This window comes from Mus pahari, chromosome 3 (assembly GCF_900095145.1).
Source record: "Mus pahari chromosome 3, PAHARI_EIJ_v1.1, whole genome shotgun sequence".
In the NCBI taxonomy this organism is placed as follows: Eukaryota; Metazoa; Chordata; class Mammalia; order Rodentia; family Muridae; genus Mus; species Mus pahari.
The window spans coordinates 58,104,289-58,125,646 of record NC_034592.1 but is presented as its reverse complement, the minus strand read 5'-3'; the positions used below and the strand labels follow the sequence as shown (position 1 = coordinate 58,125,646).

The window sequence follows — 21,358 nt, the reverse complement described above, 5'->3', positions numbered from 1 at the left end:
CTTCAGAAGGTCCTGAGTTCAAATCCCAGCAACCATATGGTGGCTCACAACCATCTGTAATGAGATCTGATGCCCTCTTTTGGTGCTGTCTGAAGATAGCTACAGTGTACTTAGATATACTAATAAATAATAATAATTTAAAAAGAGTCTGAGGATCAGAGAAATTTTTGAAAAAAAAAACAAAAAATAACAACAACAACAACAAAAACAGCTGGAGGGCTGAGAGTGTGGCTCAGTGGAACAGAACCTGCCTGTCATGCCAGAAGTCCTGGTATGCCAAAAAGAAGAGGGAATGAGTAGGGGAGGAAGAACCAGGGGGCCAGGGAAGGAGCAGAGGTGAAAGTATGGATAGCAAAGATGGGGAAAGAGAAATGTTTTCTTCTTTTTTTCTGAGGATATACAGATTTAAATTTTTTTATATATAAAATTTAAAACACAAATGCACTAGAGTAGGCAGGTGAAAAGGGAGTGAAGGTGGAGGGGTGGGGGGAGGGCAGGGGATTGAGGATGGAGGGTGGAGGTGAGGACAGTTGTGGGGAGGGGGGGAGTCAGGTAGAAGGGGCCACTGGAACTCTCTTCCCAGTGTGGCCACATTGACAAAAATCTCCTTTTTCTGCTTTTTAACCATTAAGTTGGCTTTTTTAATGGGCTTGTTAAGGTACATGCTGTGACCTCTAAATCCAGCAATGATATGGTGTCCACAGCAAGACTAAAGGATACATTTTTGAGGTGTCTTCTGCCCACAGCAAGGTGACCCCAGGGGCAAGAAGAGGCGAGAGGGGACGATCTCGCTAGCAGCTGCCGGAGCTCTTTTACTTCAGTGACACTGCTTCTGGGTTTCCAGTTCACACCAGCTGCTTTTCACCTCTACTTGGTGATGCAGAAAAACAAGTTGGATTTTGTTTGGGACTTTTGAGAAAATCAGTTCCTTGGAGCATCCCTTGTAGAGACCATAGTAAGGATCTGATTGAAATGTTGAGGCACTTGGAAAACTGGGCTGATTGGTCCCCTCCCAGCCCCACCTCACCCTGTGCCTTCATCTGTAGCCTTATTAACTGAACCAGAGCTCTGCTGGTACCCTGCTCCCAGGGACCTCTGTCTAAAGGAGCTCTGCCTTCTTTAAAATACTTCCTAAAACTCAGGGGTGAGGGGGGCTCTTAGAACATTTGACAGTAAATATCTTTGAGAGTTTTGAAACAATAGAAGGTTTTTCAACTTCACTCAATTCATTACTACTACTAACTACACTGACATCATGTGACTTTTCAAACCTTCTATGAATAGACGGTGAAAGACGGTGGCTTTCAAAACAAAACTTTAAAAACCATAGCAGAGCCAGGTTTATAGTGAATTTAATGGATTTTAAATGAATTCCCATAAAATATTTTGAAGAGAGGTCAAACATATTTGCAAATAAAAAGTATATTAATAATTAATAAGCATAAATGTCTCAATTAAATAAAGCATTTATATGAATTGTTAAATAAAATTAACTGTATGTATGAATGGTATGAAAAGAAAGACAATATAGACAATAAAGAGATAAATAAGAAAGTCTGGCCCTTCTAACAGCCAAAGAACGATTTTTTTCAGTAATAATCCGTATACTCACACATATACAGACACACTCTCACACACACACATATACACACATACACACACATACATGCATATATATACATACACACTTACACACACATGCATATACATACACACATATTTGTATGTATTATAGTCATGTTGGCCAAAGAGATGGTTTTGGTGACAAAATGAAAGTCATTGAAAAAAAATGCAGCTGAGCCAGAATATAGCATGGTGAAAGAGAACATAGCAAAGAAAAAAATATAATCAAATTTATCAAGAGTTAGAAATCTGCACACTTTTCAAATTAATGATGTTTTTCCAGCAATGTTTCCTAAAGAAGTCATTCTCAAACTATAGACCAGGGACAGTGGAAGCTTCCCAGTATTCTCAGAAGACACATAAACCCTAAACTCTGCAATATCACTAGACATAGCTTGGATCCCTTCCTATTCTCTCACTGGGACACCATGGTCCCCAGGAATTCCGATGTGAACCAGCATTGCAGACATCACCACGCTGACATCCAAGAGAATGTGAAGTCATGGGTGGGGGAAACAGGGAGACCTTACGTTCACATGTTTAATAACCACAACACACAGGCACCTATAATTCATAAATAGCCCCCACATTTTCACTACTGACCACTGCTATCATTTCAGTCTGGCAGACTTTAAAGTATCATGTCTGTGTGGGAAGGATAAACAACACTAGGAATCTAACAGAGCAACAAGAGAACATTCGCAGGGCATAAGCCCTGGGCCAGCACACCAGCCACATGCGCTCTGAAATGAGTGGAGAAGCATGACTGACTGGCAAAGCCCTCTGCGCAAAGGCAGGGCTCCCTGGAGTCCCACTCAGGACACTTTAAGAGGCTACAGAATTGGGGCCACCTTTTTTACAGCTCCAGATTTCTTTAGTCCAGGGCAGGCATAGGCATGGGAATTTTTATTTTTAAGCTCCCCTGATGATTTTAATGTGGACCCAGAGAGATACCAAGAATTCCTGTTCCCTCCCAAATAATATATTTTGATGCACTGCAACCCCTTGGCTTATATTTTATTCTCTCCATCCATATCATTTGTGGTTCTGCCTTCTTTCATTTGCAAACCGAAAGGGAAGGAACACTAAAGTTTGTAACAAGTGGCACATAGACAGGTAATAGACCAGCATCACTGACCTCCTCCAGTCAGTGCCCTGGAATGGAAGTCCAGAGATTTCTATGTCACAGTGAGGGTCCCAGGGGGCCAAAGACCTCTGCAGAAACTCACCCAGCAATGCCGGGTTAAGTCAAGAATAAATGGGCACTTCAGGCCAGACCACTGGATCACATGAATGGCCTTGGAAGGTCTATCTAACATTTACTGGTTTGGGCTAGACTGCTCTAAACACTGAGGTCACGGAGGTCAGCTGGGGCAAGACTTCCAGAACTCAGAGGCCAGCACTGTGAACCAGTTTCCTGCCGTCTTCCTGGATGTCAGATGTTCTCCGCCCAGGTGCTCCCAGTCTGCTGTGGAATCTGGACCCCGGGGAAGTAAGACGATCATATGATCAAGGGTTTTCTCCACATAATGAGCTTAACAAACCCTCTAGTCCTCACCACGAGTTCCTTCTGGAAGACTCAAGTTCTTAACATTTTTCCAGCTAGAACTGCTTTTGCCTGAGGGACCATTAAGCTTCAGAGTCGATTTCTCCAGATCATGACTGACCCCAAACAGAAAACAAAAGCTAGTGTTTGGAAACACAGCACATGACCCCTGCCATGAGATCCCTGAGGGGTTAGGTGGCCCCACAGGGGAGAAAAACCCAAGTGCAGAGATGCAACCTCAGGGGAAGGAACCTGCCCTCTCCCTGGGACAAGACAAGCCTCCAAGGTTGTCGTTTGGTTAACTGGCCCCAATGCTTGAGGGGAGGCTGAGAAACTGCCTACATAGCCACAGAAGATTCCACAAGCTGAGTCTTGTATGAAAGGAGAACCCTGGGCGGAGATCAATCTCCCGGGCTCCTCCGTGACCCTCAGCACACTTTCTCCAAGTACTTTTTGTTTTGTCTTATTCAGAGCATCCTGTGTTAGTGTTCGTGTTTTTTTGTTTGTTTTTTTTTTTTCCTGTCTTTCCAACACTGTACACCACAGAAAAAAAAGCTGGAGTGGGTTCTGCAACTCCACGTGGTGGGGAGAAAGTGCGTTTGTTGCGTGTGTTACAGTCCCTTCTTATAAAGGAGTTGATAATATTTAGAATGGCACACTGTCCTGGGGTTTTGCTGAGTGACTATGGAGGGCCACTGGGAGGTCTGCTCTCAGGAGACAGGCTCGGAGGGGTTATCAACAACACGGAGACAGGCCAGTCCAGGAGCGTTTCAAAAGGTCTAGCGTAACCCTAAAAGACCCAAGGAGAGCTGTACGTTGTCAAAATGAGCATCTGCAGGAGCCAAGGCTAGGAGAGGTGGCTGCTGGACGGTTACAGCGTACAGAGCAGCGGCTGGGTCTGCCTAGTGCCTGCCAGTTCAGCCTTGATCTGTTCAGATCCCCTGAGAAACTTCTGTGAAATGATGGGATCACAGTGGGTGGGGGGGTAAGGAGGGCTGGTAGGACTTCCAGCTAGCCATGATGTAACAGGACTCCCATAGACACTAAAGAATTCAAATCTGAGAGCTACCAGGCATCCAGAGAGAGAAACACCAACAGCCTCCAATTGCTTCCTTACCCAGGTTTGTATTCAAATGTGTGTCATTCAAATACATCACAGGATAAGCATCTATCTATCTATCTATCTATCTATCTATCTATCTATCTATCTATCTACCTATCATCTATCTATCTATAATATTGATGTCCTCGGTATAATTCTGCCTACATATGAACTCCATCCTCAGGAAATGTATTAAAAAATCATGTTGCCATCAGAAAAGAAGACGAACCGCCGCCACGCTTCCCCATCCCCCCAACACAGACACCACAAGGATGAAATAAAATTATGGCAGTGCCTTGGTACATGGCGAGCTCTGGCAGAACATAATCAGAAAAGCCAGAAACAATCTGGAGGGTGGTCCCTCGAGCCAAACCAAAGCCGTGACACAAACTCTTTCCCCAGTCTCCCACCCTTCACCAAAGAATCAAAGCCCCTTCTGACCTCGTAGAGCATGCGTCCGTTGCGGGAAGTTCTCAGACATCCAGTAAGCAGCCAGCCTTTATCTGAACAGCACGGTGGACATCAGTGACAGGTCCCTATTCAAATCCAACAGATAGCCTCCACGTCCCCAGGGAGGAAGCAGTACTGAAGGCTCTCCAGGAAAGCTTGGCCAGTCCCAGTTAGCAAAAGACTTCCTTTTTTTTTTTTTTTTTTTTTTTAATGTTAGTTCCTAACAACTTCACTCCTTTCCTTTCTGGACCTGACTAACTTTTGTCACTCCATGGAGACACTTGAGGACTGAGGAGTGAGACCTCTGTACCGGCATCAGGTCCAAGTCATTGGATCAGGCTTCCGCTTGGTCTAAAAGAATCAGAGCTGTGAGGAGAGAGACAAGGGACCCAGCCAACAGGATGTGTGTGGCTGGAGTTCCTGGCATGAAGTCTTGGCTTTCATGTTTATTTTTGGATGTATTTTTCTTGGGCCTTTGATGCAAAATTCTGGCCTGGGAAGTAACCCTACAGTAGAAAATCCAGCGCTGCCAGGAGTCAGCACAGGCTTCTGCCTCCGGAGAAGCAGGGTCCTCTGCTTACAGACTCCAGTGCTGTCTAGGAATAAGGTGCCGATTCTGCGACAACTGCCTCCTGGGCCAGTGACAACCATCTGAAATGCTGGTCCCCAGCTAATCACGAATGCAAAAGTAAGACAACCTGACATGAACATGCTGAAGGGGGCCACGGAATCCACCCGGATGACTCCTGACATCTGTGTCCTCAGACGCTGCGCCTTTGGTATCTGGCTTTCATTTTCTTGACAGTTACAGACAGACAGGAGCACCAAGTTGATTCGGGCAGGAGCAAATGCCCACTGACAGCATTGTCACTTAGTCACAGTGGTTTGTGAGATTACTAATAAAAATGAATCAGTTTTGTCCCCCATGTGTGGAAAGAAGGCAGTGGAGAAAGGTAGTTAAAAAGCCTCTCATAACTGACAACATATCTGGTAGAATCTTCTAGATAAAATACCACTCTAAAAACTGGGGGTCAGAGAGACACAAATATCTTTCTTCAGGAGCACTCATGGCTCTGGGAAATATCTTTTTACAGATTGCTATTCTAAAACCGTATTTATTTATTTATTTATTTATTTATTTATTTATTTATTTATTTATTTGCTTGCTTGTTTTTCAAGACAGGGTTTCTCTGAATAGCCCTGGCTGTCCTGGAACTCACTCTGTAGACCAGGCTGGACTTGAACTCAGAGATCCACCAGCCTCTGCCTCCCAAATGCTGGGATTAAAACATGCACCCACACACCCAGATCTACTGATTATTTTTATTATTTAATTGTATGTCTCAAAGGACACGAGATATCATTTTGGCTGTTCCTGAACTCACAGGAGTATTTGGGGGATAAGCCCTGGCAATCACTATATCCCATTTATTCTGGCTGAAATAAAACCAGGGTAGAAAACCAACAACTATGCAAGTAACAATCACAGCCAAGTAGCCACCTCATTAAGAAGGCTCAATTTATTTAAAATACCACTTTTACTTTTAAATGATATAATTTCATTACCATCTTTAAATTTTCAAAAACTTCATCATAAATATATATTATTTGAAAATGTTCAAATATGACTCGTGGTAAAAGAAAAAGGATTCCAGAGTGATGTTTGTGCAGCGGAAAGGCTGGTAAAGGTGGTAGACACTGGATCAAGGGTGTCCTACTAATGTCTTTTCTGAACTTGACCGCAAAGGCCTGTCCCATCCATTTCTCGGAATACACTGGACCCATTGCTTTGCAAAGATCTCAGAACAAATCCAAAAGCACTCTCAAGTACACACAGCATTAACTGTGAAAAGGAAAATCAGACAAACCACCCCTTCCCATTACCATTACCAGTGGTCATCTATCAATGGTTCTCCACCTGGGGGTTATGACCCCTTTGGGAGTCAAAGGACCCTTTCACAGTGGCCACATATCATATATCCTGCATACCAGATATTTATATTATGATTTATAACAGTAGCAACATTAGAGTTACGAAGTAGTGTCTTAGTCAGGGTTTCTATTCCTGCATAAACATCACGACCAAGAAGCAAGTTGGGGAGGAAAGGGTTTATTCAGCTTACACTTCCACATTGCTGTTCATCACCCAAGGAAGTCAGGACTGGAACTCAAGCAGGTCAGAAAGCAGGAGCTGATGCAGAGGCCATGGAGGGATGTTTCTTACTGCCTTGCTGCCCCTGGCTTGCTCAGCCTGCTTTCTTATAGAACCCAAGACTACCAGCCCAGAGATGGCACCACCCACAATGGGCTCTCCCTCCTTGATCACTAATTGAGAAAATACCCCACAGCTGGATCTCATGGAGGCATTTCCCCAACTGAAACTCCTTTCTCTGTGATAGCTCCAGCCTGTGTCAAGTTAACACACAAAACCAGCCAGTACAAGCAGCAACAAAATAAATGTATGGCTGGGGGTCACCCCAACATGAGGAACTACATTAAAGGGTCACAGCGTTAGGAAGGTTGAGAACTAGTGTTCCAAACCTTCAGAAATTCTCAGGAGGTAAGCACCAAGAGATTCATAGAACTGGATAATAAATCAATTTCATATTTATTCCAATAGCTGCCATCCATCATAAATACCCATAATCTTAGATCAACTATTAATAGCTGGTTTAAATTCCCAGATCTTTACTTAACTGCTTTGCCATTTAGCTTCCTCACCCAGCCTAAAAATGCCACTGGTGTCAAAAGGTTTAAATTATAAATTATATTTGTCCCAAGAACTAACAATGGTTGCCCAAGACTTTAAAATTAATTTTCTCCTGGATGAACTTCAGAAATATCATTGTCTGCAGTCACTCCAATCCCCTGCCTCTCTTTCTCTTACGAGCTATTACTGCAAACTCAGATGCCTTAATGTTCCTATGGACCAACCCAGCACCCTCAAATTAAACCATAAACTGGGAACCAAAACATTGGAAGAATGGAGAAGAAATCAGCGTTCTTTAGTGAGATATAAGAAGGATAAACAAGGACATGGAGAGATGGCTCAGAGGTTAAGAGCACAGACTGTTCTTCCAGAGGTCCTGAGTTCAATTCCCAGAGACCACATGGTGGCTCACAACCATCTGTAATGGGATTCAGTGCCCTCTTCTGGTGTGTCTGAAGTCAACTAAGGTGTATTCAAATATATAAATAAATAAATCTTTAAAAAATAAAAGGCTAAACCACAAGCTTTGAGCTGCTGCCTTAGATGTAGGGAAATGTTTCTAGCCACACTGTGACAGTTATTTTAAATACCCCAGAGCTGCCTCTTTGACTAAGAACACAGAGACCACAGAAAGGCAGGAGTCCTTGCAATGGAATTAAACAGGATTCCAAAACTTCCTGCTGGTTGGGTTCAGAGAGTGTATAGCTGCAGAAGCCTGGGGAACTCACCTAGGAAAAGAGAGGGACTTCCCTTGCTGTCTGCTGCAACTCCGATCTGGGAATGAGAGCAGAGTACTCCTGCGGCTGAGTACCTAGCTACTCTCAGGCCGTGCCATCTGCTAATAACTAAGAACCTCGATTTTAGTTTCTACCACCCCTCTAAGTGGAATTAACAGCTACTGAAAGGACCCCCCAAGCTAAATATAATGCTTCTTGACATAAAATAGATCACCCCCTATAGTGTTCCTCCAAAGTCAATGACCAGATGAGAGAGACGCACATGCACATTTAGAACCAGACTCAGGTTCTCACACTTCTAAGACCTCATCTATGAGCTCTGGGCCTGGTTGGGGCCTTTTCCGCGAGTCACAGGTCAGCAACATCCCTGCATCTGGACTCCTTCACACATTATCCTGCCTTCAGACACGGTTCCTAGCATGTCCAACTTGGATCTCTACATAAGGCTCGATTTTAATTTTTTTTGTAGCAGAGCCACTTAGCAGTACAATGGGTGGCTGAATTATAAACCGTATTATCTGACATGATGAAGGAAAAAAATATTCGATTGTCCAACATTTTGCTTGCAGTTAGTACCATGTATGTCCTTGGTATAGCCCAATACTCAGAGAATAGACAAAACATTTAATGATAATGACATATCGTATTCTTAAATTACATTGCTGATTTATTTGCCATCTCCTCCTAATAGCAAAGTAGCAGCCCCTGCCCTGAGAACAGAGCTCTCGCCAGTCTTGTTCACTGATGCCTGACACACGGGAGCTGCTTAGCATTTGTTGAATAAATAAGCCTTAAAGTAAGCACCATTCAGGCTTCCCTGAGAAGCTACTTCGACTTGTACAATTTCCTGGGATTATATGCACTGTGTATGCACATGGATGCCCCTTAATAAAGCCTTGATTAACAGGCTGCTACACGAGAGGCTTATTGAATTTTCACTTCAAATGCTTTAAACACTGACTGAACATCTCATTCACACCCTGTGCCCAGATCTATGAACAGGCAACGGGAAGGAAGCACCTAAGTGTGTTCTCTTGGTACGAGTTTCCAGTCCGCGACCTATAAAAGGAGTCAGGATAAAAAAAATCCCCGCCTTGCAGCTCTGAAGAGTGTTCTAGATCTTGTCCCCACCACAGGCTAGAGAGATCAGAAGTCGGGCTCTCAAGTTACAGATGAACGGTGGCCCACAGAACTGGGGAAAAGGCTTGGGGCAGCCGTGACAGCCCTCAGGTCAGTTCCCTCATCCTTAGTCATCAGGGAAATGCAAATCAAAACAACCCTGAGATTCCACATCATACCAGTCAGAATGGCTAGGATCAAAAACAGCAGATGCCAGTGAGGTTGTGGAGAAAGAACACTCCTCCATTGCTGGTGGAATCGCATACTGGTACAACCACTCTGGAAACCAGTTTGGTGGTTCCTCGGAAAATTGGACATAGTACTACCTGAGGACCCACTAATACCACTCCTGGGCATATACCCAGAAGATGGTCCAACATGTAATAAGGACACATGCTCCGCTATGTTCATTGCAGCCTTATTTATAATAGCCAGGAGCTAGAAAGAACCCAGATGCCCTCAACAGAGGAATGGATACAGAAAACGTGGTACATTTACACAAAGGAGTACTACTCAACTATTAAAAACAATGAATTTGTGAAATTCTTAGGTAAATGGATGGAACTAGAAAATATCATCCTGAGTGAGGTAACCCAATCACAAAAGAACACACATGGTATACACTCACTGATAAGTGGATATTAGCCCAGAAGATTGGAATACCCAAGATATAATTCATGAACCACATGAAACTCAAGAAGAAGGAAGACCAAAGTGTGGATACTTCGATCCTTCATAGAAGGGAGAACAAAATACCCCTGGAAGGAGTTATAGAGACAAAGTGTGGAGCAGAGACTGAAGGAAAGGCCATCCAGAGACTGTCCCACCTGGGAATCCATCCCATATACAACCACCAAACACAGACACTATTGTGGATGCCAACAAGTGCTTGCTGACAGGAGCCTGATATAGCTGTCTCCTGAGAGGCTCCACCAGTGCTTGACAAATTCAGAGGTGGATCCTTGCAGCCTACCATTGGACTGAGCACAGGGTCTCCAACGAAAGAGCTAGAGAAAGGACCCAAGGAGCTGAAGGGGTTTGCAGCCCCATAGGAGGAACAACAATATGAACCATCCAGTATCCCACAGAGCTCCCAGGGACTAAACCACCAACCAAAGAGTACACACGGAGGGACTCATGGCTCCAGCTGCATATGTAGCAGAGGATGGCCTAGTCGGTCATCAAAGGGAGGAGAGGCCCTTGGTCCTGTGAAGGCTCTATGCCCCAGTGTAAGGGAATGCCAGGGCTAGGAAGTGGGAGTGGGTGGGTTGGTGAGCAGGGGGAGAGAGGAGGGGATAGGGGATTTTTGGAGGGAAAACTAGGAAAGGGGATAACATTTGAAATGTACATAAAGTAAATATCTAGTTTAAAAAAAAGAATTTGACCCTTTGGGGTATATGCCCAGGAATGGTATAGCTGGATCTTGAGGTAGAACTATTCCCAGTTTTCTGAAAAAACACCAAATTGATTTCCAAAGAGGTTGTACAGGTTTGTTCTCCCACCAGCAATGGGGGAATGTTCTCCTTGCTCCTTATCCTTGCCAGCATGTGCTAACTCTTGCGTTTTTGATCTTAGTCATTCTGATGGATGTAAAATAGAACCTCATAGTTGTTTTGATTTGCATTTCCCTGATGACTAAGGACTTTGAACATTTCTCTAAGTGCTTCTCGGTCATTCAAGACTCCTCTACTGAGAATTCTCTGTTTAGTTCTGTACCCTATTTTTAAGTTGGATTATTTGGGGTTTTGGTGCCTAACTTTGTTTGCAAAGACACTTGCTCAACTATGTTCATAGCAACTTTATTCATAATAGCCAGAAGCTGGAAACAACCCAGATGTCCCTCAACTGAAGAATGGATACAGAAAATGTGGTTCATCTCCACAATGGAATACTATTCAGATATTAAAAACCAAGACATTGTGAATTTTGCAGGCAAATAGATAGAACTTGAGAATATCATCCTGCTTGAGGGAACCCAGTACATGCATGGCATGTACTCATTTATAAGTGGATATTAGCCATAAACTACAGGTACCATGCTACACTCCACAGACCCAAAGAAGCTAAACAAGCAGAAGACACAAGCGAGGAAGCTTGCATCCCACTTAGAATGGGGAATAAAATAGTCCTAAGGGGCAGGTGGAAGGAAGGAACTGGAAGGGAAGAGGATGAGGAGGAATAGGGGTTGAGGATCAGATGTGGGGAAGGACAGGAGAGATGTCTAGATGGCCATGAAAATGAATGGAAATCTTCAACCGACAGGGGTGAGGAAGTTGCAGGCATCACCAGGACCACATCAAGACCCGGGATAAAGGAGGTGCCCAAGAATCAATGGGGGCGACCTTAGCTGTGACTTACTACATTGGAGATATGGAACCTGAAGAGGCCACCTCCTGTAGCCAGGGAGGAACCCCAGTAGAGCAATGTAGACACCAACCCACCTACAAAACTTTCAACCCAAAATTTATCCTCTCTAAAGTAATGCAGGCATGGGGGAGGGAGCAGAGACTGAGGGAATGGCCAACCAACAACTGGCCCAACTTGAATCCCATCCCATGGGCAAGCACCGATCCCTAACACTATTAATGATACCCAGCAGCTGACTCAGATGAATACAGATATCCACAGCCAAATAGTGCTTGTGGACTCTTACGGAGGAAGGATTGCAGGCCCCTCCATAGGAAGACCAACAGAGTCAACTAACCTGAACCCTTGGGGCTCTCAGAGACTGAACCACCAACCAAAGAACATACACGGGCTGGACCTAGGCTTCCCCATTCATATGTAGCAGATGTGCAGCTTGACCTTCATGTGGGTCCTGAACAAATGGGATGGGGGCTATCCCAAAAGCTGTTGCCTGTAAGACATGTCCTTCTAGCTGGGATGCTTGTCTGGCCTCAGCGGGAGATGAAGTGCCTAGCCTGTCAGAGACTTGATGTGCTAGGGTGGTGGGGATACCCAGAGGCACCCCCACCACTTGAGAGAAGAAGGGGAGGGGGAGGGGAAGGACTGTGGGAGAGGAAGACAGCCATTCAGAGCCGCTTGCTGCTTTCATCAGAAATTTCTGGCAACCAAACAGCATGTTTGACTTGACTGGATTCAACTTTTGGCCCTAGGGTCTCTTTATAGAAAACCTGGTGTAGAGGCGTCAGCAGAAACAACACGAGAAAACAGTCAGGCAAATTTCAGGCAAGAGAAAACTGACCGGGCCTTTTTAAAGAAGCCAATGAAAGGAGAGATGGAGACCAAGAAGCGGGTGGAAAGAGAAGGGAAGAGAGATGCAGAGAAAGCTAAGCAGGGCAGGTTTATTAGAACAATGGAGTGTGTTTTGTTTTATCTTTTCCTGAGCCCTGGTTTGGGGGGAAAAAACCCACATCTATAAAACATATATTTGGAACAACTGGGGAGCCATGAAATAGATTCTGGTTATGACATCAGGGTGCTACTAGGTACCTACTATTCACTCCATAGGCACAAGATAGTATTATGGGTTGTAGCAGACCACTAATTTCCTTGAGATACAAACTGGATACCCAGGATGGAGTGATATGCTCTCGTTAACATTAACGAGGCTCGTACCCATTAACGCGGCTCGGAAGAAAAGCAAGATGGGGCAAATGCAGCTGCACAGTGACTGGGGGGGGGGGTACGCATCCAGAAGCAAGTGCTCATTGTATTATTACTTTGTCTAATAGCTTGTTTTACTGTTTGTAGGCAGCAACTTCTCAAGAACTTCCTTCAGGGCACTGCAGGCTCCTAACTGAAAGAAATGTTTTTTCTGCGTTTCCCCAAAGCTCCCCTATCAGGCTGATAAATGACTGGCCAAGGATGGAGCGGCTACGGTGGAGCACGGTACCTTTAGGAATGGCTTCCTTTTCTTAAGTCGGTTTCCCAAATTCTCATTATGGAAAAGACTTTTCAGTTTACCCTTTAAAATGAAAGACAACCCCCCAAAAGGCTTATTTGCCTCAAGCCTGGCTCCGTCTGATTGACAGAATACCTTTGCCCACACACCTCACATAAACTGACTTTCACTTTTCCTTTCTAAAAAAAAAAAAAAGAGAGAGAGAGAGAGAGCTTTGTCTCTGAACTTTACAGAGCAGTTGGAGCTCTTTAATATTTTCTAAGAGAAAGATTTCAAACAAGCAACCCCACAATTTATTCACGGCCGCCAAGAATAAAAGTAGCGGGCCTCACCAGCAAGGCCTTCCGAAGCGTTGCCTGACTTTTACGGCAGAGTATCATCGCTCACTCACCTGCAGGCTATAGCTCCCCCAATGCATCAGTCATTTGTTTGGCTCTGGAGGAAACGATTTGATTATACAAAATTCTTTTTTAGATCAAGTTTGAAATCTTAGCCACACTGGAACAAGTGCCAAAGCCTGCCGACTCGATGGGTTAACTCCTGGACATACTGAGCCAGGGACAAAGACAAGGAGCCTCCACAGGTTAAAATCCAAAGCTAAAGGAACTGAAAGGGAAGGACAGCATAAAAGATTCCAGGCCCGGCCGGGCCTTTATGAGTGCTTGCTCTATCTGCCACTGACTGCATATAAGATGATGGATTCTCACACTTCCTGTAAATGAGCGCTGCGCCCCAAGGGATGCTGGGAGGCATCAGTAAATGCAAGCGCCAACGAGACCAGCAGCATCCATCTACTGCTGGGCCACCTATGCGTTCTGAAGTTGGCAAGTAACCAAACATCTTTACGGCCCCCCGTTTTTCCGTACCTTATTACAGAGCACATCATTTTTTAAAAGCATTTAAATGAGCCAGATGTTAACCCCATTCATTCCACTTTCTCGGGGAATGTGTCAATAATGATTTTTAAAATGCAAAAGAAAATGTCAAAGTATTTTGTTCCCTGGTTAAGAATACATCTGTGGAATAGGAAAGAGAAAATTCATACAACACTCTATGGTCATTCAGGAAATAATTATAAGGTATGTCAAGTCACAGAAAATGGAGCAAGCACTAAATTAGCAACAACAAAAAAAATGGATGTCTTATGTCAAAATGGCTTCTTCACTCACTCATTTCAAAAACAAGTTTTGAAAATTAAATGCCATCCAGCAGCTCAGAAAAGCACACATTAAGGCTTGACTGTTACGCCATTATCCACGAGGCAGTGCTCTTCTCTCTCTCTCTCTCTCTCTCTCTCTCTCTCTCTCTCTCTCTCATTGGAAACTGCATTAGCTGACAGGAAGCCTAGGGGCTCACCTCCCATAGTGCCTTGAAGTCCTCCTGCTCAATGCGGAGAAGCTCACTGTTCTCTCTGGTAACGATGGTTGCATGGCGAGGGGTGTTATCCAGAATGGACTCTCCAAAGGCTGTCCCAATTCCCAGGGTACAGATGGTCACCGCATCCTGAGACACGCCCCCCCCAAAAAATAAAACATCATTAGAACATTAAATATGCAGTGGGCGAGAGACTTACCTTTCATTTAAATTGAAGTATAATTTGTATGAAAATAAATACGAAATTTCATTGTGTGGTTCAGCATATTTTGGCAAGCATACACACTGGTGTAAATGATACCCAGTCAAGTCTTACACCCTATCTTTTACCCCCAAAGTTTCTCTGCATCCCCTATCCAGTAAAGACCCTCCCATCAGATCCCTCCCATCCGAGGGAGTCGCCACACTGATTCCACCCTCAGAAAGATGTTTCGCCTGTAAGGGAACATTGCATAGAAAGAGACATTCAGTAGGTTTTAATCTGTGTGTGGCCTTTTTTTTTTTTTTTTTTTTTTTTTTTTTTTTTTTTTCCAGTTTTTATATTTCCGGGTAGCCCGTGTTCTCACACAGATCTGTGAGTGTTTTTCCTCTTGGAGGGAAGCAGGTTTGCATTCTGTGGCTGCGTCACCATGTATTTACTCCTCCATTCTCACACTGGGATCACTAGGANGACCCTCCCATCAGATCCCTCCCATCCGAGGGAGTCGCCACACTGATTCCACCCTCAGAAAGATGTTTCGCCTGTAAGGGAACATTGCATAGAAACAGGCATTCGGTAGCTTGTAATCTGTGTGTGTCCTTTTTTTTTTTTTTTTTTTTTTTTTTTTTTTTTTTGACCAGTGTAAATATCTCTGAGTGGCCCGTGTTCTCACACAGCTCAGTGAGTGTTTTTCCTCTTGGAGGGAAGCAGGTTTGCATTCTGTGGCTGCGTCACCATGTATTTACTCCTCCATTCTCACACTGGGATCACTAGGATATTTCTAGATACTCTGAATAATGCTAATAATAATAATCTTTTTTTTTTTTTTTTTTTTTTTAGTGAGAAAGAATGACCACAATGTGTAGCAAATTGGAACAGGGCTGGTACGGTATCTGCAAACCCAAAGGGCCAAGCAGCGAGTTCCCCAAGGCCTCGGTTCAGGGATTAAAGGGACCATGGCGCCAGGTTCTAAGTCTTTCTGACTAGAGATGCTAAGCTTTTTATATCATGCTGCCTCCCGCAGCCACAACAGAGGAAAAACATGCTGGAGAAGGCATGAGAAGCTGCTTATAAATTGTGATCAAGAAAGTTACTAAAGAAGTAGTAAAAACCAATTCCTCTCTACATGCAACACTGGCGAGAATGTTTATATTTAATTCTAACTACTGTCAAACAAAGCAAATAGCCACACCAAATCATCTGCAGATTAATTCTTCGGGCATTGTAAACTAAGGAGCTACACTAGGGTGAGCCCCCAGTTAGAAGGCATCTTTTCCTTTCATGCATCTAATACCCAATCATTGGCAAATGTTATTAAGATCCAGTTAGAGACTCTGCAATCGCATTACTGAGACGAATGGGCACAAGAACCCAGCTCCTTGAACCATGGCAAATTGCTTCTGCTAAGATATTACCCTCTAAAATTATGTTCAGGAAAATAAAAATCAATAATATTTCAGAAACGGGGGGAAAAAGATCCGGGGGAAATCTAAGAACAGCCACAAACAAATTCTCTAGAGGGGCATCCGCAAACAAATTCATTCGAAAATCATACCCGGAACTGAAGTTATCAGTACTCAGGAACTTGGTGAATAACTTTCAAATTCTGGTAGACGCATGAGATGGGCGGTGACAAACCACGGGCCTCCACAGGTTCCCTAAAGCAGAGGGCTCCCCAAAGCATCTCACTAGAATACTGCACTCTTCTGTCAATTTAACTTCAGAACCAATTCTTTTGCCTAATATATACTTTACAGTGTTGAGAATTTGACTTGGTTTTCAAGGCAGGGTTTCTCTGTGTTGCCCTGCCTGCCCTGAAACTCCCTCTGGAGACCAGGCTGGCCTCTAACTCAGANATCTGCCTGCCTCTGCCTCCCAGGTGCTGAGATTAAAGGCCACCACCTTCCCACTACTGTTGAGACTTTGTAATACTTACAAGGGACCCTTCAGGAGGAGGCAGCAAGAGGGTTGTGAAGCCCTCAGTTATGTAAGAACTAGCTGATGCTTGCAGATTAATCGGGCATCTTCCTCTCCCTCCCTAACTCCTGTAGCTTATCGCCATGGGGTACACAGATTCAGGCCTGCTCCTATCCAACACTCAGTTGTGGTGGTACTGCGACCTCCGCTGCTTGCAACAGTCCACAGTAACGGGCACTCAGCCACAGTCCATTGCTCAGGTGCTCAACTCCATCCCAAGGATCCACACTGTCACCAGAAGTGAGTGTGTGATCAGTCCTTCCCATGTATTCATCTTTGTGCTCGCACCAGTCAAATTTAAAGACAAGAGTTGCATGTGACAATACTAGCCGTATAGTACCTGTCTAGCATGCACAAGGGCCTAGATTCCACCCAGCACCTCATCCAAATGAACACACGTTCTCATCCTGAACTTCAGGCTGGGAAACCTCTCCTCGCTGTCAGAAGCCTTCAAACTTCAGTTGCACGAGGTTCAGGATACTTTTCAAGAACAATTTCCTTAGGAATTGGAATGGATCTGGGAGGTGTAGGTTAGGCACTGAGATAATTAACACAGGGAAATGGAAGGGATCAGAAACTATTTGTATCCATACTACTGTCTCTCTTGATCTCCACAGGTCAGAATTCAAAGCCTGAACATCCCTGCCTGTTGCTGAACATGTCTGTCTCTACATGTGACATGACAATTCTTTAAAGCCTGTATACATGGGCTACAGGTATGCTCATATCGCCATGCTTGCCTCACAGGGAATTCTGAGAACAGTGTCTGTGTATTCTGTTTGCCTGCAGATTGCTCACTAAGGTCAACTGAGGGGGGGAGGGGGAGTGTTTTCAGTGCCACAGAGAATGATGATTGCAGTCAGACCTTCCTGGGAACAGCAGTGAGCGAATGCCCTGGTCTGTATTAGCTTTGAGGACCTTTCTAACTAAAGGTTTGAAAACTAAAGAGTGCAGTGCCCTCGGAGGCCAGAAGGTGGTGTAGGATCCCCGGAATTAGACATCTGCATCGATGGAAGTGGAATGCTGTCCGGTGACACAGCGCGGTTCTGATCGTGGTGTCTCTTTCGCCCATCAAAATTGACATCGTGTTATTTGAACACAGCATGACTAGAAACAAACACTCAGTCACTCCTGGATGTTCCGATGGATGACAGGTTGAGCGAGATGCCTGGGACTAGAAGGGTTTTCATTTTTTGTTTGAGATTGTGGGATATTTGCATTACACACACACACACACACACACACACACTAATAATCAGGAGATACTTTTGCAAGAGGAACCTCTCTCTAAACACACAATCACTTCTATGTCATATTTCCTTAGGCACATTCTGAAAACAACTTCATGCAATATTCCAAACAAATGTGTACACACACACTGAGCTGTGTTTTGTATGTACATATAAGGCCAGAGACAACGTCCTTTGAGACGGGGGGGGGGGGTGGGGGTGGGTGGGGATTCTCACTGAGTTCAACATTCACCAACTGGCTAGGCTGGCTGGCTAGCTAGCTCTAGGGCCCCACCTACCTCCCGGGTCCTGTTACACAGGGTTACAGATGGTGTGGCCATGCCTGGGGCACTGGAGAGCTGAACTCGGTCCTGGTGCTTCTCTGGCAGGTATTTTATCGACCAAGGGACCACTCCATTCCCTGAACTGTGTCTGAATTACCTGTCATATAGGATCAGATATAGAACATTCCATTCCTGGCACTCAGAACGTTTCAGAATTTGAAACCTGTAGGATTTTGAGGTTAGGAATGTTATTACAGTGGTCCGCACTATCATTGTTATCGCTGTCTCTGAAGCTAGACAGATTCAGACTCTCAGATGTTCAGTATCTTGTCCAAAACAGGCAGAGGGAGAACTGAGACTAGAAACTTCTCGATCTCTCTACCTATCTCAGACTTCCTGTTCCTGCTGATGCATTATTTGACAAGACATCTGTAGACAGAGGGCTCTCAGGTAGTCATTCTGTGGGGCGAGTTCCAAGTCAGCCTGGATAGAGGTCCAGCTCCCCACTGGGCCTGCTTCCTGACTCCCTGGCTTACCTAGGGCTATTAACCCTTTGATGAAACACTACAACCCAAAGCAACTTGGGAAGAAAAAGGCTGTCTTTCACTCATGTGTCCTTATAACCGTTCATCATGGGAACCAACCATGGCAGGAACTCAAACTGGGCGGGAGCTGCTACAGAGGCCATGGAGGGGCGCTGCTCACTGACTTGCTCCTCATGGCATGTTCAGGCTGCTTTCTTATAAAACCCAGGACCACCAGCCCAGGAGTGAACCTGCTCAGAAGGGGCCAGGTGAATCACTAATTAAGAAAATGCCCTGCAGGCTATCTACAGCCCCATCTTATGGAGGCATTTACTCCAGAGTTCTCTCCTAGCAGGTGATCACTGCAACCTGTGTCAAGTTGGCATACAACTATTCCACACAGTCCCTGTCCACCTGTGTACCTCAGTCTGCGTGTACCGCTCTCTAAACCTGCCTGAGCCTTTGCCACACAAAACTACAGCTATCTTAGATGCTGGGACTAAACCAAAGGACGCCAACAAGCCTGGGGTGACAGGCACCAAGCAAGAGGCAAAGGAGGTCCGCACAGAGACAAAAGAGTCAGACAGAGCTGGCGTGGAAGAGGCCTGAACCTTGGCAGACCTAGATTACACTATCTCCCGTGGCTTTGGCTCCTCTCAGACCTCTGTGAAGTGGTCACAATCCCTTTAATAAGGTCAGCAGCTGGAGAGATGGCTCAACAGTTAGGAGCACTGGCCGATCTTCTAGAGGTCCTGAGTTCAGTTCCTAGCAAGCACACAGTGGTTCGGGACCTCATGATCTCTTCTGGCATGCAGGTGTACATGCAGACAGATCACTCATATACATTAAATAAATAAATGTTTTTTTAAAAAGATGAATAGCGGAACACATTTTAAACATTTCTTTATTGGGGGGACAGCTACCATGATACATATACCACAGCATGCCCGATGGGGTCATTGTGAGAACCTGTAGGAGTCGGTTCTCTTTTTCTAGCGTGTGAGCTTCAGGACTTGAACTGAAGTCATCAGGCTTGGTGGCAATCACCTTTGCTGGCTGAGCCATCTTGCCAGAATTAAATCGATAAAAATAATACAATGTCATTCCTAACTCAGTCACATCGCCGCGCGTGTATAGGTTTTCTATCCTTCTAAAAAGCAAATTATATTTTTGCCTTTATTTAAACAACAGAGAATCTCTATAGTCGTGTTGTATTAAGCTTCATCTAATGATGGCTTTCAACACTTAAATTCCAAGTTTCTCTGTCCCCCCCCCCCAGTCTGGATGTCAAGTGGTTTGAATGATCTGCAAAACACTTGAGCTCTCTGGGGGAGCTTGGATTCAAAGAAACCCTCCTGACAATCCCGCTGCAAATCAAAGAATCCTTTTGTGCTGCGACTAATCACCCCTTAATTTATCTGCTTTGTGCATCTGCATTGTGGAGTTCTCACATCTTAAAGCAGACATTCTCACCAGAGCTGTCTCACATGTGTTCATGCGGACACTGTGAAGTGGTGGTGGTAAGAAGGCCAGGGTTCCATGTCACCATGCACGATCATGGTCCACTGAAACCCGGCCTGCGCAGATCTAGGGACATCAGAGTGACTCAATGGATACCATACATGTGAGCTTTGTCTGTGATAAACTCATGGAAAAATGTAAATTTATCCTGTGATTCTGAAGAGGTATCAGACCTTAGGCCAGATATGATGGCTCCAGTTTCTCATCCCAGCACTTGGGAGGCAGAGGTATGTGCAGTTTAGAGTTTTGAGGCCCGCCTGGTCTTCTATATAGTAAGCTCTGGGACAACCAGGGCCATTGAGTAAGGCCTGGACTCAAAAATGAAAAGAGAAAAACCCCTCTCCCCCAAAAGAGTTATCAGATCTGTTAGCTATTCAGAGTTCATTCATTTCTGTGTCAGTGAGTCAGGAATTAACAATCTTATTTGTGTTAGGTTATCTTTAAGTGTCTAGGTAGACTCAGAAGCATAAATTCTTTAAAAGCTAACGTTTTCACAATGTTCATTTCCAGCCTATACTCGCCACGAGGTTTCAAAGCTCTTGCATTTCGCTTCCTGAGCTTGAATTTGCTCCTGGAATTTATTGAGTCCTCTAAGCGTTTTTAAGTAATCAAATTGAATGGAACCCAATTTCAGAGTCTGTCAAGGCATCCAACTGTACGTGTGTCAAAAGGATTTACTGCCAAGCAGGAAGGCAAGATACTTCTAAGTCAAATGTGTTTTCTGGCAAGCGGCAACGGCAAGGCTGGTTCCTTTTAGAGTGCGTCCCTGGAATCGGCTTGTCGGGCAGTCGATGGACATCAGGCAAGCTGGCTGGGGCTGGCTTGCAGAGCGCGACCTGGCATGGGCATTTCTAACCAGTGTGGAGCTGATCTGGCCAGCACTGTGTCACCCAGACAAAGAATACTCAACAACAAAACTAAACGGAGGGTGAGTTGTGCAGAATGCTAAGTCAATTAAATATCTGTTCCTAATGAGTATCTCAGCCCCAGCCAGAGCACCAGTGGGAGACAGCGGTGACACTAACTGTAGCCAGCTTGCCACCTTTTATGTTTTCTGGGCCTCATAAAACTGTTCAGAAATGTGCTCAACTAATGTCT

At 44.7% G+C, this 21,358-nt stretch overlaps 1 protein-coding gene across 2 annotated transcripts in view; it reads right to left on the bottom strand.

Moving 5' to 3' along the window:
* Positions 1–21,358, bottom strand: part of Rapgef4 (Rap guanine nucleotide exchange factor 4) — a 290,360-nt gene that overhangs the window by 200,698 nt on the left and 68,304 nt on the right. For both annotated transcript variants that reach the window (XM_021194039.1, XM_021194040.1), the window contains exon 4: positions 14,509–14,655. In XM_021194039.1, the coding sequence (XP_021049698.1) occupies positions 14,509–14,655 (147 nt within the window). The remainder of the gene's footprint in view (positions 1–14,508; positions 14,656–21,358) is intronic.